Source organism: Candida jiufengensis (genome assembly GCF_024610255.1).
Source record: "Candida jiufengensis strain CBS 10846 chromosome Unknown scaffold9, whole genome shotgun sequence".
Lineage (NCBI taxonomy): Eukaryota > Fungi > Ascomycota > Pichiomycetes > Serinales > Debaryomycetaceae > Lodderomyces > Lodderomyces jiufengensis.
In genome coordinates, this window is record NW_026261554.1 from 160,857 (window position 1) to 185,401 (window position 24,545).

Genomic DNA, 24,545 nt, shown 5'->3' on the forward strand with positions numbered 1-24,545 from the left:
GTAAAGTTGTAGTTGTAAAGTTTTGAAATTTCCAACTTCATAGAATTTTTGTGTTGTTTGCAATTTGATTCAAAATTATACAACCAAATTTAATTCAAGATCAACTATATAATATATAATATGAATTATGAATCACTAGAAGAGTCAAGAGATGCTTCAACTTATATATCATTTGTTAATTTATTAACTTCAGCTAATAACGATGTAAATAGTGTAATTGAATTTATACAACTGGTCAAATCATTTATCAATATTGATTCAAAATATTGTACAACCAATAATTTTATCAATGCATTATTAATCTTCACATATCCTGGAATTATTCCATATGAATCAATACCTATTATATTAGAGATACTACTCGACGAGGGTACGGTGGATAACTCGGAGATCAATGATACAGATGAATTCATAATTACAAATGAAACTTCATTGCTAAATACAGCTAGAGATTTACAACAAGAAACAACATTTAATGCACAATCATTGGGTTTCAATATTGATTCAACTAAGTCAGTAGATGAAATAATACAAAAATTCATACAATCAAAAACTTTACATTTAAGTAATTTTCACAACGACATTAATGAAATTAGTGGATTGTTTCAAAATAGTCAAATACCGTCATTGCAAGTGTGGTATGAAAGAATTGTTAAACCTTATGGATATTATTGGTCAAACTATGGAAACGTATACCCAGATGAAGCAATATTGTTTAACAAATACTTATTGTTGAACTCATTACAAGAGAAATTCGATACATTTATCAACCCTATAAACAGAAATCACATACAAACTATAGACTCGTGGATGAGAAACACAATACTACCAATAATTATATATTATAATGAAGATATAGAACCTTTACAAAATTGGATGTTTCATCAATCTCATCATGGTTCAATTTTAAGAAAATATGGAATTTGGAATATTTGTATCAAATTATTATTAGAGAGAATTGATAAATCAAAATTACAAACCTTGATTCTGGATTATTTAGCTTCTTGTTATTTTTATGCTTTTGTTGATGATACAAATATATCATCTATGGAATTAACTAAGACTTACGATACTATACTAGACACACTTAAAGCAATTGGTATAGAGAACTCATCACCAACTCCACAAATTCAAATTGAAGATTTTTCAAATTTTGAAAGTTTTGATGATTTTGCATCTAACAAAAATCCACTTTCACCTTTATTTCACCCAAAACAAGTTCATTACTTATATGATGCATTACTAACTTGTCAGAGATTATATCCTATTAATAAATTAACATTAAATAAGTTTTTACATTATAAATTTGCATTAGATGATACTGATTTACAAAGAGAAGTAACTAAAATAACTTCGAATATCACATCATCGAATTGGGAACAACTACTCAACCTGGTAGAATTGTTCAAAACCGAGTTCATACCCACCACCAAAACTTCCTTAGTTGATGGATTATTACTTGAGAGACTTTATATGGCAAATTTATTTGAGTCAGTAAATGAATTATATGATGATAGGAAGATCAAGTTATCCACGAAAGAAATCTATGAAATCACATTAGAAAAATTTTGGGATTCAATTGATCAATCAACTAATATAAATGACAAGATTGGCAATTTACATAATGCAAAATTATGTATTGATATATTTGACAAATTGATACTAGAAAAAGATTTGGATCATGAAACTCGTGAAGAAATTATTAGATTTAAACACCTTTTCAAAGCTATTCATTCATTAAAAAATTTCAAAATCGTGGTTGAAAAAAATAAATCATTTACTCCAAAACAATTATTACAATATTCTGGTAATATAGATGATGAAAAAAATTGTATTAAATTAATTAACATAATTTTAGAGCAAAACCCCAAATCATATTTAGCATTTGAAAAATTATTTAGAATATTTAATGATTTATTACTATATTTCAACAATCATGATAAAATTGAAAAGAATGATACTAACTACTACTTTAATAAACTAAAGACGGCATGCATTGAAAGTTCTTTGGTAGATAATAATTTCCAATACGCATATAATCAGAGTATAGAATTATTTGAACACTTCAGCAAATCAAATAAACAAAACATTGAGAATTTTTGGTTAACATTTTATCAAGTTGGTAAGTTTGTATCACCAGATTGGTTTGAATCAGATGATGAAATTGAACATTTAGAAATCTTGATCAAGCAAAGAGAAATTTTATCATTAACAATATCTGAATTAAATTGTGGTGATAATATTAAGATTATATTAGATCAATGGTCCACTATCAATCAACAGATAGAGAATCAAGATTTCAAACACAAACTAGAACAAATTAAGTCTTTAAATCAAAATGAAAATAATAACTCTGTTGGATTTAATTTACAACAACCAATGAACAAATTGGCAAAAGAAATTATTAATGATGCTACTAATACTACAAATAATGCTGGTGAAAAGATTTCCAATTTATTTGTATCTGGTTTAGGCTGGGCTATAGGGGCCAAAAAGTAAAAATTAAACAAAGTAGGATCTTTATAATATTGAATGAATTGATGATAATTTTAAAATTCGATATCTCTGTATATGTATCTAATCATGTAATGAATCATGTGACTGATCATGTGACCTTATAACTTTAGCTAAAAATACGCGATAACCAAATAAGAATTAAATTAATTATCACTTTATCACAATACACATTTCAAGTAACAAATAACAAAAGTCAAATACATACAATTAAAGTAAAGAAAGGGAATATAAAATCCTCATAATTAAATATTAAATATAATATTTAATGGGGTATAGAAACAGAAGTTGAAATAAGAAGCAACAAGCTAATGAAAAACTATTTACAATTTACAAAATTTACATCAAGAAATTTAATAAAACCTTTAACAAATTATATCCAAAAATATTCAACTCAACTTATTTTCAATAGACTACTACATTCCACGAGTAAACTATCGCATATGGAAGGCGTTAAACTCGTCTCAAACAATGCGATCAATAAAAAATTCGCAGTATTAGATGGGATTGATTTTAGTGATTCATTTGGGGATGATGAACAAAGTGAAGTTGATGAATTTGGAAGTTTAGATGATACCGATTTACCTATAGTAGCGGCGAAACCAGCAAGCAGTAAAACAAATACATCAGGTACAGAAACTCCAAAAATAACGAGTGAACTACCTAAATATGAATTATTTACAGATTCATTTGAATTTAGTGACTCCATTAAGTCAAAACTTGATAGTGATAAATCAAACAACAATGAAAATAAAGATCGAATAATTACAAAACAAAATATACAAAATTATGGCAGTCAAACGCGTCCAATATTGATAGAAGATCTACAAGATTCCTTTGAATTTTCTGACGCATCAAATTCAAATAATAATAAGTATAATAATCAAGTGAAAGAACCATCACCAGAATTATTTGATGATAAGTCCGCTAGTGAACTGGAAATTACTCATGTATCGCAACACCCAGAAGTTAAATTAGATTCATTTGATTTTGGAAGTGATGATGAATTACCAGTGATAAAATATGAAAAATCAAATACGCCACCACAGAAAAGACCATCATCATCTCAAAAATCTTCATCAGTAATAAAACGTCATCATTCACCACCAAGAAACTCAAGAATTTCATCATCAGATATAATAAGAATAGGTATGAGTTCTCCACGCAATGAATCATCGGAAGAAATAATAGCTCCTTCAAGAAAGAACAAAGTTCCCATTCAGTCTTCACCTTTATCACCATCTTATAGACCTTCATCTGGTAGTTCCGTTCTTCATACATCTAATAGAAATTCACCAACTAAACCATCAAAATTTGTCAATACTTTCAATATACCCGCAACCACCACAACCACTAGAACATTATCAACAACCACCACAACAGCCACAACAACAACAAGAACGATTAAACCACCGCTGAATCATACTTTATTATTGGCAACTCAAAGACCATCAATTGAATCATCAAAACCTGCAACAGGTGAAACAACTACAAAAATAGTACAACCAATAATATTATCAAGAGAACAAGAAGCAGTGCTACAACAAGTATTGAGAGGAGTTTCATTATTTTATACTGGTTCTGCAGGTACAGGTAAGTCGGTTCTTCTACGATCAATTATCAAGGCATTAAGAGAAAAACATGGTACTGGAGTAGCAGTTACAGCTTCAACTGGCTTGGCAGCCTGTAACATTGGTGGAACAACATTACATAGTTTTGGAGGTATAGGATTGGGTAATATAGCAGTTGATAAATTGATTAAAAAAATAAGAAGAAATAAGAAATCATTTAGAAGATGGTTGGAAACAAAAGTTTTAGTTATTGATGAAATATCAATGGTTGACGGGGAATTATTAGATAAACTAAGTCATATTGCTCAAACTTTAAGAAACAATAAACAACCTTTCGGTGGTATACAATTAGTTGCATGTGGTGATTTTTATCAATTACCACCAGTTGTTAAAAAACATAATGCAGAAGGTGAATTAAATGAAAATATTGAAGTTATTTTTTCCTTTGAATGTGAAGCTTGGAGAAAAACTATACAACAAACCATTATACTAAAAGAAGTATTTAGACAAAAAGGTGATCAAACTTTTATTGATATGTTGAATGAAATGAGAGATGGTAGATTATCTGAAAGAACTATTAGAGAATTCCGTAGGTTATCAAGACCATTAATTTGTCCTGAAGGTATTGTCCCTGCTGAATTATACGCAACAAGAACTGAAGTTGAACTGGCAAATAAACGTCGTTTAAACGCAATTAAGGGAGAAGCTACTCATTATCGAGCAATGGATTCAGGTTCATTACCAGAACCTCAAAAAAGTTCATGTTTATCAAACTTTTTAGCACCAATGGATCTTTATTTAAAAGTAAATGCTCAAGTTATGTGTATCAAAAATTTTGATGAAACTTTAGTTAACGGATCATTAGGTACAATTGTTGATTTTATGGATAAAGATACTTATATGAAAGCTTATGGACCAGAAGAAGCAGAAAATGTAATGGATGATGAAATGTTGAAAGATTTTGTATTTAATGAAAAAATTGATAAAATACCAGGTGAAAAAACTGATGAAAATTTTGGTTCTAAAATTAATACAACCACCACTCAAGCAATATCACAAAAGAATTCATCACCTGATGAAATCAAACTGGCGGAAAGAAAACAAGAAATTAATAATGATTTGATGGGAGATTTTAAAAATAGAAAATTCCCATTAGTTAAATTTTTATCACCAGATGGAGTCAACACAAGAACTGTCTTAGTTGAACCAGAACAATGGACAGTTGAAGATGAAGATGGTAAAGTTTTAGTGTCTAGAGTTCAATTTCCCCTTATGTTAGCATGGTCATTATCTATTCATAAGTCTCAAGGTCAAACATTATCAAGAGTTAAAGTTGATTTGAAACGTGTTTTTGAAAATGGTCAATCTTATGTCGCCTTGAGTAGAGCTACTTCAAGAGATGGTTTACAAGTATTAAATTTTATGGAGAATAAAGTTACCTCTCATCCTAAAGTTATGAAATTCTATAAATCTTTAAATAGTATATAGACCGGAAATCTAAATACATAAGATTTTCTAGATAGATTTTCTATATAGACGTCTTATTTGCGACCCTCGACTTCAGGCAATGGCATTAGCTCTCACATCAATCAATCATAAAGATTCTACAAAATCAATCAATCACAGACCTCTTTTTATAGTGCTGGAAATTAATAAGCTAAAACTAGAATATAATGTCGTTGATGATTTATTCGGAGTTTGTTGATTTGTAGAGATTATTTTTTCAATTCTATTTATGACTTTTATTATGAATGCAGATATTTATCTATATGGAATTTCTTCTATAAACTTTTCTTTCTCCAAATTCCTTAATTTTATCTTTTTCTACAAACCCAGCAATTCTAGGTAATTGATTTTCATTCTCCCACTGAGTGAAAACTTTATCAGCATAACCCAATCCAACTTGATAAATTTCATCAAATCTACCGAAATCTAAAGTAGCATAATTATCAATAGGCGGACGTAAATAATATACCCCGGGAGCACGCTTAGCTTCTTCCAAAGCATTAACACTAGCAACGTAAGCTAATCTCATTTGAATGTCCATCATATTTGGAATATCTGGATGTTTTGAAAATGGATTCCATCTATTAAATAATACCCAAAATCCACTTAAAGTGTCCCCATAATTCATTGGAGTTCTATCATCAGCTGACCCAACATCAACTGCAATAATATGTTTAGCGCCACGTCTTTTCATTTCCATCACGGGTAAATTATCTAAATATCCACCATCTAAAAGCATACACCCTTTAAATGCAATAGGAGGTAATAATCCAGCTAATGACATTGATGCACGAATAAATCTCCACGCATAACCTGATTCATGTATATCCATTGTTGAATTCGTGATGTTAGTGGAATTACAAAAATATTTTATCCAAAAATCTTCAATTTCAACAAAACCAAAAACTTTCCATATACCTCTATTAAATTCATAACCTGTAATATATGATGTGACGGGGTATGTCAAGTCGAATAGCATTCTCCAAAGCGAAGCAACCCTTTTGGAAAATTTCTTAGCTCTACCATAAATTGAAACTATATTATAATCTTTAGCATAAAGCCCACCAACAAATGATCCAATTGAAGTACCACCAATTAAATCTATAGGTATTCCATGTCTTTCTAATGCAGTAACAACACCAACATGAGCAATTCCTCTTGATCCACCACCACCTAAAACTAATCCAACAGCTTCATTAGATAAAATTCTAGCTAATCTCAAAAAATCATTTCTATGAGATTTTACAGTTATCTTCTTTTGTTGATCTTTTGAACTCCATTTAAACGCTCTACTAGTAGCATCTTCAAATTTCGACATTATAGCTTTATTTTGTGAAAGTTTTGCCGCTAAATCACTTATGAAAGATTTTTTGCTTGGTCCCATTGTATCATTATTTCTTTCAATATACATTTGAATATGATGATGACCTTGTACCCAAACTCGATTTTTCAACCATTGACTTGTTGATCCAGAAACTACAAATTTTTCCTGATGTATGAGACAAAGATCAGTTCTTGCAGTTGTTTTCATCTTGATAAGTAGTTGTTCATAATCACCAATTGATAATGCAGTTTCCTCATCTTCCGCATCAGCTAATAATAATATACAATCACCTTGAGCAATACAGGTTGAAGTCCAATTTGATTGTACCGGTGTGTCACAAATATATACAATTGTTTCGTATTCTTCCTCTAGGTATGCAAAATAACCTGATAATTTTAATCTTGCTAATCCTTCATCAAAAGCATGTCTTCCTAGATGAGTTAAAGTTAATGCCTGATCTAATGCTATAACATTTCTTCCAATATTTTTCAAAGCATGCACTAACTTCTCAGCAAATTCACGAACTGGTAAACCTGATACCGTTGGTAAGATTGTAATTGTCTTATAATTAGCAGATATAAAACTTTCGCTACTTGTTGAGGTAATGAAATTATGAGATGATTGATTTATAGATTTTTCAGAAGATAGAACTTTTGCAGCAACTAATCTTGATACTTTAACCATAATTGATGGATTCTGAAAAGATAACATTTCAAATAAAGTTCTTGGAATCCTTGCAGTTTCTGAATCTCTAACAGCTACTAGAGAGTTTGATCTTCTTGATGCTGTTAATACTTCAACTTCTCCAATTGATTCTCCATGTCCGTATTCTCCTAAAACTTCCACATCATCTTTATCTGAGTTTTTCTTTTTACTTGTTCTAACAACTCTAAACCTACCACTCAACACAACATGAAATCCGTTAGCTAGATCTCCTTGTGAGCACAAGACATTACCTGCAGGAATATGACACCATTCTAATGCATAATCAATAGTTAAAATTTGCTTAGATAAAAGCTTTTTTAATTTTATAGCAACTGGTAATTGCAAAAAATAATATTTATCAAGTAATTGATTATAATCATTTTTAGAAATGTAAGCAACAACTGCTCCTGATTTTTTAGGTGTCTTGATAGACACTAATGACCTAAATCCAACAACACATGAAAGATAACCAGCCACACCACCTTCAGTTACAGTATATACGTATTTTGAAAGTGCTGGTTGTGAGTAAATTTCCAGGTGTTTATAGTGTACCTCTAATGAACCATCAATGACATAGTATAGCCCACATTTAACTGAATTTTGTTGAACAACAGTGGTATCTGGTTCAATGTATTTTAAATCCAACACTTTAGCGAATGCATCTTTAATATTCATCCCTGTCAATGGGTTTTTTCTTTTAAAGTGTGGTTTCAAATATGGTGATTGATTTGAAGTTGGTGGTGTAAAATTATTTTTTAATTGTGAAACATTTATTGTATTCATTAGATTTTCATCTGTATCAAATTTAAATACATTGTGATAATTGCCATTCAATTTTGGACTTTTGGTCAAATTTGCAATATTATTCAACCCAACAATTGAACTATTGGCAGAAGAACTCAAACTTTGGAAATGTGCAGTTTCTTGAAAATAATTCCAATCATCAATGCCCACAAATTTGAAAATATTTTCCACAATTGCAATACGCAATGAATTATCTTCTGTTTCTTCTATATTATCTGTAAAGTTTATTCTTTTACCATCTTCCATATATAATGATGAATATGTTTTGTGTAATTTTTGATTCGGGTCATCTCTTGATATAGGTACTGAGGATAATAAATCACCAGGGTTATTACTTTTGACTTTTGAATTCAATAGTACGTATCTTGATGATGCTCTTACTAATGGTGGACTCACTCTATAATGTTTGACACTTCTCTTTGCATTATCATTACCTTGATTTAATCTTTCAACAAGTCCATCCACCAAGTACCTAGGTAATCTCAAATTTGTAGATTTATTTAATTCAGTTTCCAGTTTGAAAATTTCTCCAGTAAGACCCAAATAATTATGAATTGTACTCATGGTAACTTTATACAATCTAATTAGAACCATTGTAACAATATGTGAAGTAGCTTTTGGATATTTAATTTGGACCCTTTCAAATGCAGAATGAGGTATTATAGCAACAGTTATAGTGTCCATATGTTTCTTTCTTTTTGGTCTTACTATGATTTCTGGATAACTATCTTCTTCAACTTTTTCATGAACCACCTCTAAATTTTCTTTTAATTTTGCACCTGCTTTATCAGTAAAATTTAAATTCAATTCATCTATATGGCCATCTTCTTCAATTGGAGTACTGATCAAATCATTTTTCATAGGTTTAAACAATTCTAAAGTAGATATCAATGAACTTAATGGAGCACCACTTTTAACTTCATTTAATAATATATAACTTTGATCACCAAGTTTAAAAAATTCATCATTTTCCTGGTAGTCATCAACTTCAAAAAAATCACCATCATTTTTGTAGTCATCTTTTAATAAATTACTCTTTTTAGCTATTTTGGTATAAACTTGAGCAGTACCTTCAACAACTATTGAAAAACCAATTTTTTCATCCAAACATAAAATTTCATCTCTTGATAATTTTTGAGTTGTCATACTTTTTGTAAGTTCATGAAATACAGATTTATCTAGATACCCAAATACTTTCAAAGCCATTAAAAACTCGTCAAGATAATTGCCCGTCTTTTCATCCTTTTTTTTATCAACAAATAAGTTTGATGGATTTTGTTTCAGAATTTTATCTGTTTTATTTGTGGTGTTTGACAAATTTGATCGATTTCCTTTGTTATCCAAATCTTTAGAATACCCGGTTAAATATTTATATCTAATCACCAATAAAGTTATAATAGCTATTGATGATATAATCAATAATAATGATGATAAATTTAGACGTATTTCAAAATTTTTTGATAAAATCAACCTTGGAATGTTTAATAAACCAGTCATGTCAATCAATTTAATGATTAATGATGTGTTACCGTAATTATCATATTGTTCATGACTCGGTAGTAGTTTATATTCACTCATATCATAGTTGAATAGATGTAGTTAGTCGTAACAAATAATGATAGGTAAATTTTGTGGAGAAAGAAAAAAATAATTTATTATTTTATATATACGTTTCAAATGCTACCAAATTTTGTTATAAAATATAACCAAAGCTCTATTTCAACTCATAAGGTAAACAGTTAAATCTACTTAAAATTCTCTCTATTCCATCCATACCATTTACCAAATGATGCATTTCAGGACCATAACTTATTCTAACATAATTATACCAAATAACTTCTTCTAAATGACTTAAATTTTGAGGATTTATTAAGAAGAAAAACCCAGGTACAACAATAACTTTTTCATGTAAACATTCATGGAAAAAACCTAAACAATTACTCAATTTTCCTGGTAGATGAGATAAGTTTAACCAAAGATAAAATGTGGAGTTGGGGATTGTTTTTTCAGTGAATTTAAACCCCATTTTAGATAATCTACCTATAATGTAATCTCTTTTCATTTTAAAATGCAATTGTAAAGCTCTCATTTCTTGTCTAACTTTCCAAGGTTGTAAAAAATCAATTGCAACATACTGTAAAGGAGCATTTGATCCACCATCTAAAAAGGAACCAACTGATGATAATGCACTTATATATTCTTCTGGTCCTAAAACCCAACACACTCTCCAACCAGGTAATCTAAAAGCTTTTGTTAGCCCATTTAAAATTAAAACTGGATCACGATTAACATCTTCAACAAATTCTGCAGAACTTATAGAAGAACCAGTACATCCATCCTCATAATAGTAATGAGAATAAAATTCATCCATAATTAAAAGACATTTTTCACGACACATATCTTGTAATTGTTTTAATTGTTCAGGTTTCATACAACGACCTGTGGGATTTCTTGGATTTGAAGTTAATAAAGCACTAACACCTCTTGTTAATTCTTCTTTGATCATTTTGAGGTGGATTTCATAATTATCTGCTTCTTTTAATGGAACTGGGATTGGTGAAAAGTTTTTAAATAATGATAACATTTCTGCATATGCAGTATAATCAGGTAAAAAAAATGATAAATAACAATCACTTATAATTGAAGCTATTCTTGTCAAACCTGCTCTTCCACCTGGTACAATACATACATTTTTATATGTATATTTACTCGACTTGTGGTGTCTATAAGTTTCATTATAAAGATTTGCAACTGCTTCTCTTAATTCTTTTATACCAGCAGTTGGAGCATATTCTCTAGAACTTTCTGGTACATTAATAGTTTTAGGTCTTGGAAATGATCCTGGAATTGTATCACCATGTTCTGGAGCACCTTGACCTAAATTAGCCCAATCTCTAACATGTTCTGAATCATATCCATATTCAATTGCTCTTTCAGTTGCCCATAATACACCAGTTGATGAATTCTTCGAGTTCATAGCTGGTTTATATATACTTTCATTAAATTTAGGTTTTGGTAAAGGGATAGGTGAAGCTTCTCTACCATTTTCAGATTTCGATAATTTATTTATAAGAATTTGTCTATGATTCAAATTCTTTAAATTTGGAGTTGCATTATGAGTTCTACCTGGGATAGTTTGATAAGAAGAATGATGTGGTTGATTTGCTGCATCTCTAGGATGTTGAGGTTGTGGTGAAACAATAGATCTATCATGTTGAACATTGTTTTGAGGAGATGGTGTACAACTATTTGAATGAATTGCTTCTAATAATGATGAAGCTGATCTTTTTAAAGCTGGTGGTAAAGTAGATTCTAATCTTTCAAATTCTAAAAATGATTCTTGATCTTGATCATTATCTGATTCATCATTGAAATGTTGAGACATCTTAATTTGAGAACGTGTTGTTGAAAGTGAAAAAGTTAGTCAATTTTTAACTCTAAAACTAAATTGTAGGCTTAATGGAAATGGGTTCATAAATTGAAATTTTTATTTACACGACCTATTGGGAATATTAATAGTAGTTATAATAATTCAATAAAGAATAAACAGTTGAATGCTAGTAAAACCATCAGCTGGGTCAGATTGCAGGCTTTAGGCAATTGCATTTAATCTTTTATTGAAGCGTTTGTCATTTGGTAAGTGTATTAAATTAGACTTATGTAATAATAAAAAATTAAGAAGTACTACCCCAGAAAAACCACTAAAATTGTATTTGCATTACCGCTTAAGATTTTCCGTTCCGCAAATTTGAAACAAATTATAAATTTAATACTTCAACTGAAACAAATGGACTTTTCATTAAATTAGCATATATTTAATTAAATCAGAAAGTCAAAAACAGGAAATTTGGGAGCAAGAACTGAAGTTGTTTTTATAAAGAGATAAAAGACAAACTAAAAGATTCGACTTTTTTGTAAAGAAAATAAACTGTGACCATTTCCTTATGTCCTCACAACTATCTCCGTAAGGGTCAAGTTTTCTCAAACATTATTATCTGGCCCGTTTTATATATATTGGTATCAAAACTAACTAAGTCCCGCTTATCTAAATATTATTACCCCTGTCATTTTTAAATGATGAAAGAATTGAATAACTTCAAAAAGCTTCATACAAATCTATTTTATGATAAAATTGCAAAAATTTCGATTGATTTTTGAAGTAATTGTTGTGTGTAATTAATTTATTTCAAAGCCAAGTATTCAGTAGTAGCTCTTAAGTTGGTAATTGATTTAGTTTTTTCATCATGAGCAGAATATTTTCTTTGACAAGTTGTCATCTTTTTAAATAAATCTTTTGATTTTGATTTAATTGTATTAATTGTTGATGTAGTTGATTTTACTGAAACAGCTGCAGAATCTATTTTTTTCAAGTCAGACATTTTTAATTGTATTTTATAGTTTCAATTGAGTAGATATATCTAATATTGAGAAAAAATCATTCAATTGATCTATAAAATTGATCAGATTGAGGTCTATTTATAGGATATTTTACATATTAGATTACTAATTAACTTGTATTAAGGCTATAGTAGTTGTCACGTAAATCAATCCTTATTGAGTTTAAAAAGTTTATTTATAATATGATTTACTATTTTGATGACTAATATTTTCCTTTGATTGTTATATACTAAAAACGTTGCGTAAGGCTGAAGATAGGTAGCGTTTGTTTTTTTTGTTGCAATATATGAAACATTTTCGTAACTCTAATAAAGAAGTGAGAACTACAATTACCAATAGTGCATATTCCAAAATTTATTTGAAGGTTTGTTTATATGACTGAGCAATGACTAATCAATGTATTGCTTACAAATTATATCTAATTCATTAAATTTATTAACTATAAAACAACTAAAAAAAAATAAAACATTAAAATATCCTGCACATTATACTCCAATTTTTTTTATTTTCAAACTCTTTCTTTATCACTGATCCTGTCATTGACAAAAATATTCTCAACATTCTCAACTTCTGGTTTGTTTGTATCCATCTTAAATAGATGATTTTCATGATTTTCCTGAAATATTTCCTCATGTTCACGTTTGACATTACTTAAAACAATTTTGTGAGCTTTTCTAGCAGGAATTCTTGTATCAAACAATTTATCCATATCTTCCAAAGCTATACCCATTGTTTCAGGAAGCATAAAGTAAACGAATGGTATAGATATTAAAGCAACCGAGGCAAAGAAAAAGTAAATTCCGTATTGCATAGTTTTTATCATATTTTGTGTCCATCTTGACATAACAAAAATAGCAACCCATGATGTAGCAGCATTTATCGATTGAGTAAAGGACCTGATATGCTGATCGAATAACTCTGTGCCGAGTACGAAAGGACCTCCACTCCAACTACTAATGAAGGCTGAAATCCAAATGTAAATCAAACCTATAGCTGCCTTTGAACCAGGTCCTGAACTTTGTATTCCTGGTCTTGTTGGATCAGCTATTTTCAAAAAAGCACCAATATACCAAAAACATATGGAACAAATTGTTGATGATACCATGAATGCTGGTCTTCTTCCCACTGTGTCAACGATGAAAAGAATGTAGACAAAGGTCATAACGAATTTAACAACTCCAAATAAACCTGAAGATAACAATGAAGCACTTACACCCTTAACCCCCAAACTTTGAAAAATTTTTGGCGAATAATAATTGATAGCTTGAATACCCATAAAATTCTGAAACAAGAAAAGCATAACGGTGATGAATAAACGATATAATACCTTTCGATTGTGAAAAAATACCTCGTAAAATGGATCCAATATTCCCAAACCAACTTTTGCTTTTTGTTCCTCAATACTTTCCTTACATTGATTAATTTCGTAAATGATATACTCATCAGTCTCCGGTAACTGTCTAAGCCAAGTAAGGTTTTTAACTGCCTCTTCATATCTCCCAACTTGCATTAACCACCTTGGACTTTCTTTCATAAAAATACTACCAATTAAAAATAATCCTGAAGGAATCAATTGAATTGCAAAAGGTATATACCATTGCATCTTCAGATCATCTGAAAAATGTTGTTTAGTTCCAAATGCTATGAAAAAACCTACTAGGTCCCCGACCCTCCATCCTATCTCGTAACTAGCTGTCAATTGACCTCTAATCGCAGGTGGTGAAATTTCAGAAATATAAACAACAGTTAAATTTGTCGAACAACCAACAGCTAACCCAGCTAAAACTCTACCTGCATAAATAGGACCTAATCCAGCAGAACTATTAGAAGCAAGCATTACACCAGAACCTAAAGTAATTAAAAGAGCAGCAGCAATTAAAGGAATTCTTCTACCAAAATAATATGAACCAAAGTACGAAAAAAGTGCACCAAAAAAACAACCAACATGAAACACAGAAATAACATTTGAGATTATATAAGCTGAATTTGGTGCTGTATCTAAACCGAATTCTTTTTGAAAAGATGGTAAACTAACTGCTCCTCCAATGAATCCACTATCATAACCAATAATAATTGCTGCTGCTGATGCCATTATTGCTGTAAGATATATTCTAATATTATAAACTTGAGGTGGGGTAGGTCTGTCTTCAGTTTTTTCAAATATGTTTTTTATCTTGAAGTTGCTAAGAAAAGATTTTTTAGTTGGTGACATTTTTTGGGACTTGGACGATCTACTTGAAAGTGTACTTGTGTTTGGTTCTAATTTTTCATCAGATGCTATTGACTCTGGCGATATACTATGAGATGTATTCATTATATGACTTGATGATGTAGTGGTTGTTATCCCAGATAAAACCTACTATTTTGAAATGAAAATAAAAATTAATAATCTAAATATGAAATGAAGTGAAAATGAATTGATAACAAATACTTGAATGCTCTCTTGCTTTCCTTGTATTATAAGTAATGATTGAATAAACAAATAAAATACTCTTTAATATAACTTTTTTTGAACCTGAATTTGAAGTATATTTATAATCTTCTGATCTTGCTATTAAGACATTGTGGGGAAGAATACTATAATATACGTTTTGATACCTCTCTTAGTTTGTGTTAAACCAAAAGGTTTTGGTTCACAAAAATTTTCTTAATTTTAATTTTTTACTTTTTTATTTTTTTATTTTATTAAATGATTAAAAAATATAAAGATTTTGTGTCGCAAACTTAATTTTTTGAATCCCGAAGATCTTCAATATTTTAACAAACCATTAAGCCTCAAGCTCAATCGAAGAAAATTTGACAATGTTCAAATTAGGACCTATTTATTGCGACTTTGTATAACTAAGAGTTTCGATTGCTTAATCTCTTGATCTATTGTTATACTCCAGCACTTTTTGTCACCGCAAATTTACAACCCATGGCTATTTTGATATCTCCAGTCACAAGGAGTATTTTAGAAACAAAATGACTCCACGGGATCCCCCAAGAGTTAGATAATTTTATTGAGTGACAAAATTGGGTCATACTACTTAAATTCTGTAAAATCCCCCAATTTTTCTAAAATTTACGAACTTTTGGAGGCAAAACGTGGAGGTAATTTGGGGAATCTTGGAGGAGTAGGAGCTCAGGGAGTAGTCAAAATACTTTAATTTAGCCTCAATAACTTTCAATTTTCCTGGGGTACCAGCTTGTGACTTTTTTTGACTTCAACTTCTTCGAAGTATGTTTACTAGTCTATATTTTTTAACTTTAAAGTTGGCATATTATAATTACCAAATTAGGTACAAAAACCGTTGACATGGTAAAAATAATTATTCCGACAAAGCTTTAATTAATTTGAAATCTTGCTTTTTTATTATAGAAAAGTCAAATTAATATAATAGAATACTAACAATAGAATCTCGAGAACAAAAAATTCACGCTATTGTATCCTCCGAAGAGAACAATACAAATTTAGATTAACATGCAATATAACTAATCTAGCAAAACTACAATTTTAGATCTATTTTATTTCTTCTAAATGTGGGATGATTTGTTTTTTTTCCTACTAAACTTGACTAAAGTAAGTGTCCCCCAATTTTTCAAGTAAACACTAAGGAACAAACTTTAAAGTCTTAGTAAAATGATGGCTTAATATTCTCTCGATCTAATCTGGTGGTTATGATTGTAATTGATAAAACCTGGAGAAGATTTTAAGAGCAAGGGATATTGTAGTTTTAAAATGTGGGGTATGGTTTTAGTTCAATTAGTCTTTGGGTGTTCGTGAATAATTATATGGAAAAACCAGAACAACCACTCCTACAGTATAAGAGGTTTTGAAAACGAGTTACTGGCTCACTTTCTAACGACTTACTATCGTATACTTGTTGGTAATTTATCATAAAATTGCTTGGTTTTGTAATTTTCAATATTTAAGATAATTTGTACGATATCATTACTAAAAATATAATAGAACCATCTAGACAAAGAAATAAACAAAGTCTACTTTATATGATCATTTATTACATCATGAAAATTTTATACATCCAATACAAACCAAAATTTATATAAGACCACTTAAAGTCAACTTCTCTAAAAATGGAGCTAAATCATCTTTTCTAATTTCAATGATTGAACTTTCAAAATTATCAACTCTAATCTTAGCACCAGAAGTATTACTCAATTGTTGGAAAGCAGTACTAAAAGTATTTAATCTAGTATTTAAAGATTCAATAGTAAGAGTATTATCTCCATTTGCTCTATGTTCTTGTATCAATTTTGCTTTCTCTGAATTATTCATACTTCTTGGATAACGAGGTGGTAAACCAATCACCAAATAAGTATCACTTTTAGAATCTAAACTTGCAACTATCAAAGGTTTTAAATTGTTTATACCATTCAAAAAATCTAATTCTGCTAAATTTTCAATTAACCATGAACCTAATTTTGATAACATTAATGGATTTAAAAAAATTTCTAAATCTGGAATTGATCCATCATTTAAAACACATAATCTATATAATTTCAAGTTTTTTATCATTTTTCTCTCGAGTAATGACATTCCTGTTCTAAAAGTAATTTGTTGTAATTGTTTTGCATATTCCAAACCTTTAAATAATAATTCACTCCCTTTTAATTTAGTAAATGGTGATGAATTTTCAGTAGTGGAGTTTAAAGATTTTGTTAAATTTAATGCATCCCATGATGACCAAAAATTATTCAACCAAGAATCTTCTTTTCTTTCCATTCTTTTTCTTATAAGTTCTTCTTCATTACTTGTATTGTTATTCAAAACATTATTTGAAGTTTTTTTATCTTCTTCATTTAATTTATTTGATTCTTGTATAAATTTTTCATCAAGTTCTAACAAAGCACTTAATGCTTCAACACATTCCATTGCTGATAATGAACCAGTATATCCATAAGTCTTAACAAACCCCTCCCTTATAATACCTTCTAGTCCATATATTGGTAAATACCTCCTGAAAATTATTGGTAATTGTCTTTTAACTTTTGTATCCATATAAAGCCATTTTTGTTGTGCAACAGCCAATGAAACTCCCATTTTTGCAAATAATTTATGTAATTTCTTTTTACCTTCATCAGTCCATAGATTTAATTTTGAATTTACATGACTTGAATAAAAAAACGAATCATATAAAGTCCAATGTCGTAGTAAAAATAATTGATAATCTCTTTCAATTCTAAGCATTGTATGATCAGCTTTTTTTTTGGTTGATTGATGTTGAGGGTTTAATCTCATTACTTCATCTTTGAGTAGTGGTTGTAACTTATCATAAACATCGGGGAATTGATTATCTAATGATGATGTTCCTATTATTGTGATCCATAGATTTTCTAAATTTGTTTCACCAATTGATGTTAATATGGCATAAACTGTAGTTGAATTTGAATTTGTGACTGTTGATCCTTGATTGTAGTAATTTTGTAATATTGATTCATTCACTAATTTTTGTTTTTTCTTTAGTTGTTTTGAATGAAGTTCTTTTAGTTTTCTCTTTCTGGTTACGGATTCTAACGAATCTTGCGAATTTTCTTGATATTCAGTTTCCGAAATATCAACTTCTGTATCGGTATTAGCACCATCAGAATCAGAATCTGAATTTGAATCTGAATCAGATTCCAGGTCTTCTTGTAGTATCAATATCTCATAAGCTTTCTTCTCTTCAATTAAATTACCATCAACAAATCCATCATCAAAACACACCACAATTTCTGATCCAAATAAATTATCTAAATTCCAAGGTCTATGACCATCTATTATGTAAATTTTTCTCTTGAATTTATGTTTTTGTATAATGTTTAAATTTTCATCATTTGTTGGTGAAGTATCAAAGTCTGTATCTAGTAATTCATTTGGATTGATATCAAGGAAATTTTCAACATCCAACATAGCACCACATCCAATCAATAGTATATTACTTATATCAGCATCTAGCCTTAAATAATGATATTTTAAATTATTATACCCAGTGACTGGAATTATTTGAAACTGTATCAATTCTTTTTTTAATAATAAACTAAATAATTTAGCTGCACATAATGAATCAACATCTAAACCTGATACAAATATTACTAATTTACAAGTTGAATGTGATGACGACGTTCGTTTGATTTCTTTATATGTCGAAAAATATTGATTTGGATTTATATACATTTGACGGTACCATTAATAATTAGGTGATTGTAAATTCTATACGTAATTGATTGTAAATAATTGATAAATGAATAAAGATGCAGAAAGACTATTTGTAAATAAATGATGAATGAATAAAATGCGGAAAGACAATTTTTAAATGCTAATTTATGACAAACTCGACGAAGTGGTAATGCAAAATTGAAGTAATTGTATAACGAACGATAGGTATATGGTTAATCTGAAAGCCACTTGATTATATTTTGGTTGTTAATGATTAGTGAATTTCAGATTTTAAACTGGTAAAACTTTTGTTTATTTTTATTTTTATTTTTATTAACAAATATTTTTTTTAGTGCAAGCTACAAAGAGACGCGTTCTATTGAGCAAGCTTTATATTAAGAGGTTTTTGGGGGTATTTTAGTTTTAATGCAAGTTAAAAAGTAAATCATTCCCTGTATATCGATTCGTTTCATGGTAAGAAAAAGAGGTTCTATCAATAGTCTTTGGTTAGATTTAGCTAGGCTAAAGTAATATTGGGTTGAAAAAAAACAGACAGGAGATTATCATCTAAGAATTACGACAGTTTGTACTTGAATTTCTTGGTATATTTAATTTTCAGATAAAATGTAACAAGTTCATTCATTCAGATTTTTAATTTTGAAATCTCTATTGAAGTAGTAGGTAAGAGACCAAACTCTCACTGGTGTTGAGTAATGAGAGTTCTGAATATAACTAACTTAGAACAAAGTTAACTAAAGGCATAGAGAGAACCCAAGAATACTAATAGCCCAAAGTTGAAACTAGAGCAATTTCACCAGCTGGCTAGTCTTTTCTGCAAAGAAAATCATTGTGAGCGAATGTTCAGTGTTTGAAAGATTGTGACGATGCTGTTCTGAACAACAGCTGGAGTCTGCTTGAAATGAATCATGAGAATTTTTTCGAGGTTGAGGAGGAACAGTTTTTCTAAATTAATGCTATGAGGAGGAACAGTTTTTCTAAATTAATGCTAAAGTAAAATTTAGTAAGGAAAAATTGGAGTGATTCCACGAGCTCATCTTAATTCTCTCTAGTCTTTGTTTACCGCGATGTGTCGAATTATTTGGCATTGCAATGTTAAATACAACTGATAATTGAAGAATGTTTCAGGTTTCGCGCCACAATGTTTGTGCGGTATAGAGCGAAAAATGATGCGAAGCTAGTTCGAGCCTAATCAACTACGGACCCAATTTAATTTCATTAGTTTCATCAAGACAATGCATTATACTCATAATTGAACAAATCTAGAGCTCGTAATTCCTTCAAGAAAAATACTTCTGAATGAAGTATTTGACCTACTGTTTTAGTTGGAATAATATGCAAATAAATAGTTCTAAGATTATGTCGGGAGTATTGTGCCCATAACTCTACACAAACAAATGAGCAGCTTATAAAACCAATGAATTAGATATCAAGAAGACCAAATAAACTAAGAACTAGACCTTTTTTCAAATTTTATTTTTAAGTGTCTTCAAGTGCTTGAAACATACACTAAATATCCAATTATTCTCAAAAGTTTTACACTAAATGTCATATGACTCTTGAATAATATAACTAATATGAAATCAGGTCAAAAACGGTACTTGGAGTATGAAATTATAATGTTTTAAAAATTGGCAAAATTGCTGCAAAAGGACTAAATTTTCATTTTTTTGCGACTCACACCCCTGTAAGAAATTGTAGTTTGTAAAATTCTCAACACAACAAAATGGCCTTCAGAGTTATAAAGCTAAGCTTTCATGTATTCATTACATTTTGACTAGAGAGCACAAAATGTTTGGCTAATATTGTTTTAAAGCACTCCCCGAGTAGGTTTCGCAAATATTTGATATTTAAAAAAAATGAGACTGAAGGCTCAATTTTGCCGTTTCAATTATTAGTAAAATTCCACCATCAACCCTTAAGCCTCACAATTATGTTGGTTATTACCAAAATATCATTTACCAACTCAAATGTGCTAGAAAATTGCAAATATGTGATTTTATGCCCAAATTCTGTCAGAAACTAAGGTTAAAAAATTTAGATATTTTTGGTAACGACACGAGCAAAACTCTAAAGTATTGTGGTAAAGATTTTATGAACAAGGCGAGAGTATCACGAGAGCGCCCTAGACTCGCTCCAAATTAAAATACTTCATATATGATACTAATACTAACGTTTATATATTAGTTTACGTAACAAAAATTCGACTATCAGAGGTACTAAACCTATATAATGATATGATAGCTGTTGAGAACTGTCAAGGAATGACGTTGTAAGTGTACTGCATCAGTTAAAAATAAAAATTTAAAACGGCAGAATTTCAATGGTTTTGAAATTACAATATTTAAATAATTCATATAATATAATTTTAGTACGAAATGATTCAGTACTATTAAGTTAGACATGACATTTTTTGAGTAATTAATAATCCTGTTTCCTTAAATATACTATGCATGAGTGATAATTCTTAGTTGAGTCATGAAACAATACTATTAACTTATTACAGCCAGCTGCCAATTCAAAATATTTCACTCCAAACACCACAATAAATGATTCAAATTTTTGTCTTAACTTCCATTATCTTATTCTTCATTACTTTCTTCATCTTCTTCTTGAACATTTTCATCATTTCCTAAATTAGAAGTAACACTTAAATTATAAGTACTATTCCTCAAATAAGATTCCCATAACCTTGCAACTACTTCAGTTGATAATGCATTAGAATTTATATCTTTTAAAATTGAATTACAATCATTTATTGAAGTATTTAAACATTCCTGTAATGTTAGTAAAGATGATTGTGAATAGCAGAGTTTTTTTTTTTTGCATTACGTACTATATTTGATATTATTCTTGAAAGAAGCATGTTATGTGTTTGTTCATGTGGATTCTCCATTTTTGATGATGTTTAGTTGATTGATTAAGTAATTAATTTATTTAGATAAATTTTGTTTTGATTTTGATTTTGATTTTGTATTGTTTGAACCAAAGCACGTCGTAAGAAATAAATTTTGCGAATTAAAAAAATGACAGTCCAATATTTTTGCTACACTCTGAAAAAATTTAGATCTTTTACAACCAACATATCAATCATTGAATTATCACAATATTATCTCAACTAAAGTCCACTGATTCATACATAGTATCTAGCAAAAATGGACAAAGTTTTGCTAATACTAATGTCAGTCCTGATTGGTTTTACAATTCTATTAATTCAATACTACATCCAAACAAATGGTTTCAAAAATCCAATTTCAATATTATCATCATCAACATCAACCAAATCATCCAAAAATTTAAATAAACCAACATTTTTAATATGTGGAATTACAAATAGTGGGAAAACTTCATTATATTATAAATTATTAACTGGAGATTTTAAAACTACAGTATCTTCAATTCAACCAAATATTGATATGATAAATTTACCTATTTCAAAACCGACTATTGGTAAAAAATTTCAGATAGTGGATTATCCAGGTCATTTAAAATATTGGAACTTATTTAAGAATCTTATTTTAAATGATATTAAATTAAATAATATAAAGGGAATAATAGTAGTTTTAGATTCAAGCTCTAAAAAATGGTTAAATAATCAAGAATTAGAAAAAATTACAAAATTTTTATATAATTTAATATCAATAACTGAAAGAAAACAAAATGGTATTGATTATTTATTCGCTATAAATAAATTAGATTTATTTGATTCATTACCAACTCCAAAAATTAAAACTATATTAGAATTAGAAATTAATAAATTAATTAAAAATGAAATTAATAATGTTAATAAAACATCAGGTATTGATAATAATACAATTGAAGAAGATGAATTTGATGATTCTAATAAAGAAAATTTAAGAGAATTTTGGTTAAGTATTATTGGTAATTCTCAAGTTTTTACATTTGATAAATTAGAAGGTAATATGGATTTTCTTGGTGGTTCTATACTTAAGGGAAACATTGATAAATGGGAAGATTGGTTAGATGAAAAAGTAATGAATCCATGAAAATGAAACTTTTGTTTATGTTGTTCTAATTTTTTAATGCATAATTTTTATTCAATTTATATTATGAGTTGGAGCTGATGGGAAAAACCCATCAGTTTGTATTTTTTCTGATCTTTCTTTATTATATTTCTTCTTTTGATTTAACATTAATCTATTCTTATAAGTTGTAGAATTTAAGTTGTAGTGTTTAAATTTATGATTTTGCAATTCTTCCTTTTTCGTACTTAGGTTCTTTTCAATTTCTGTTGCTTTAGATTTATATGATTCATGACTATTCGCTTTACTTTTATCTTCCTTACTTTCTTTATTTTCTTTATTTTCTTTTTCTTTATCATCTTTATCATTCTTTTTCTTATCTTTTGACCAATAATTAATACCCCACAAGTAAGGTTTAGTTTCTTCAATTTTTTTATTTACCTCAGTCAATTGCTTCTCTAGATTATCCACTTCATTTTTCAAATCATTATATTCTTTGGATTCTATTGGTTTGGCAAATGATTCATCTAATAAATGCAGATTACATATAAAAAAGAAATCAGCATTATTTTCTGTTATTAATACTACATTTGTTGGTTTATAACATATTAGACATGATTTTGAATCTGATTGTGATACTAATCTTAACTTGTATTTATTTTGAAATGGTGGTTGAATTTGTTGTTTGCTCATATATAAATTGAAATATTTTAACCCCACGTTAGAATAGTCCAATTCCATATCAGTAAGTAAATGATTATGTAGATAAAAGAAAAGAAGATAAAAGTCATCACGTGACTTAATATTTTTTTGCAACCAAAATTTTGATATCAACTACGTCTGTTCAACTCTTCATTCGATAAGGTGTTCAAAAGACTGAATTACTTTGGATGGAGGGTCCTTTTCAGCTTTTAGTAATTTGGCAAAGAATTCTGCTCTTGTTTTCTTGATATTTCGAATGCAAATTCCTAGTGAAGAAACAATTAATATAATTACCGTACGAGTTATTCTGTTAGGACCATTCAGAAGATTAGTTAGATAAGAATGGCATGAATTAATTTATTGGTCAAGCTCAAATCTTATTTGTTGACAAGATTAATACTTCATCATTAAAACGTTTAAATTAATATGGATTTCAAAAATAAAAACTATATTGAAAAATATACTATAAATAGAAAAGTAGTGTATTAAATGTAAATAATATCCTAATTAAGTTAAAATCTAATTTAATTTTGCAACCAAAGCTTTTCCCATAAATAAAGTTATAATAGTTTCTGTATTGATGTCGTTCAAATTCTTAAACTTTTTGCCAGCTTTAACTTTAACTCTGAAAGTCTATTCAATTCATCAATAAATTGTAAATGAAGTGGCAATTAAATTGTAAAAATTGTATAGTAATTCATTTATCTTTGCCATCACTAATTTAATTAATTAATGATCATTTTACGATACACGTGACTTTGATCAGATGAACAAAAATAAAAAAATCAAGATAGAGAAATGAATAAGATGATCAATAATTCAGTCAAGATTAGATCCGTTGTATCTATTGCTCAATTGAATTAGATTTAATATATCTTGAA

At 28.9% G+C, this 24,545-nt stretch overlaps 8 protein-coding genes across 8 annotated transcripts; 3 read left to right on the top strand and 5 right to left on the bottom strand. All coding sequences in view use genetic code 12, as the record gives it.

Annotated features, from left to right (window-relative positions):
- Positions 1 to 120: 120 nt before the first annotated feature.
- KGF54_000059 (uncharacterized protein) lies at positions 121 to 2,499 on the top strand (the record flags this gene model as incomplete). The annotated part of the gene is made up of 1 exon (XM_051766518.1): positions 121 to 2,499. The coding sequence occupies one exon, from the start codon at positions 121 to 123 to the stop codon at positions 2,497 to 2,499; it is 2,379 nt and encodes a 792-aa protein (XP_051622674.1).
- A 458-nt stretch (positions 2,500 to 2,957) lies between these two features.
- On the top strand, positions 2,958 to 5,573 carry PIF1 (DNA helicase; the record flags this gene model as incomplete). The annotated part of the gene is made up of 1 exon (XM_051766530.1): positions 2,958 to 5,573. The coding sequence occupies one exon, from the start codon at positions 2,958 to 2,960 to the stop codon at positions 5,571 to 5,573; it is 2,616 nt and encodes an 871-aa protein (XP_051622675.1).
- Positions 5,574 to 5,850: 277 nt separating this feature from the next.
- KGF54_000061 (lysophospholipase) lies at positions 5,851 to 10,002 on the bottom strand (the record flags this gene model as incomplete). Its single annotated transcript, XM_051766541.1, has 1 exon — positions 5,851 to 10,002. The coding sequence occupies one exon, from the start codon at positions 10,000 to 10,002 to the stop codon at positions 5,851 to 5,853; it is 4,152 nt and encodes a 1,383-aa protein (XP_051622676.1).
- A 136-nt stretch (positions 10,003 to 10,138) lies between these two features.
- Positions 10,139 to 11,809, bottom strand: KGF54_000062 (uncharacterized protein; the record flags this gene model as incomplete). The annotated part of the gene is made up of 1 exon (XM_051766552.1): positions 10,139 to 11,809. One exon carries the CDS (start codon positions 11,807 to 11,809, stop codon positions 10,139 to 10,141), a length of 1,671 nt encoding a protein of 556 aa, XP_051622677.1.
- Positions 11,810 to 13,330: 1,521 nt separating this feature from the next.
- Positions 13,331 to 15,136, bottom strand: KGF54_000063 (sugar porter family MFS transporter; the record flags this gene model as incomplete). The annotated part of the gene is made up of 1 exon (XM_051766563.1): positions 13,331 to 15,136. The coding sequence occupies one exon, from the start codon at positions 15,134 to 15,136 to the stop codon at positions 13,331 to 13,333; it is 1,806 nt and encodes a 601-aa protein (XP_051622678.1).
- A 1,728-nt stretch (positions 15,137 to 16,864) lies between these two features.
- CDC45 (DNA replication initiation factor) lies at positions 16,865 to 18,979 on the bottom strand (the record flags this gene model as incomplete). The annotated part of the gene is made up of 1 exon (XM_051766574.1): positions 16,865 to 18,979. One exon carries the CDS (start codon positions 18,977 to 18,979, stop codon positions 16,865 to 16,867), a length of 2,115 nt encoding a protein of 704 aa, XP_051622679.1.
- A 3,155-nt stretch (positions 18,980 to 22,134) lies between these two features.
- On the top strand, positions 22,135 to 22,986 carry KGF54_000065 (Signal recognition particle receptor subunit beta; the record flags this gene model as incomplete). The annotated part of the gene is made up of 1 exon (XM_051766585.1): positions 22,135 to 22,986. The coding sequence occupies one exon, from the start codon at positions 22,135 to 22,137 to the stop codon at positions 22,984 to 22,986; it is 852 nt and encodes a 283-aa protein (XP_051622680.1).
- A 51-nt stretch (positions 22,987 to 23,037) lies between these two features.
- KGF54_000066 (uncharacterized protein) lies at positions 23,038 to 23,703 on the bottom strand (the record flags this gene model as incomplete). Its single annotated transcript, XM_051766596.1, has 1 exon — positions 23,038 to 23,703. The coding sequence occupies one exon, from the start codon at positions 23,701 to 23,703 to the stop codon at positions 23,038 to 23,040; it is 666 nt and encodes a 221-aa protein (XP_051622681.1).
- Positions 23,704 to 24,545: the final 842 nt, after the last annotated feature.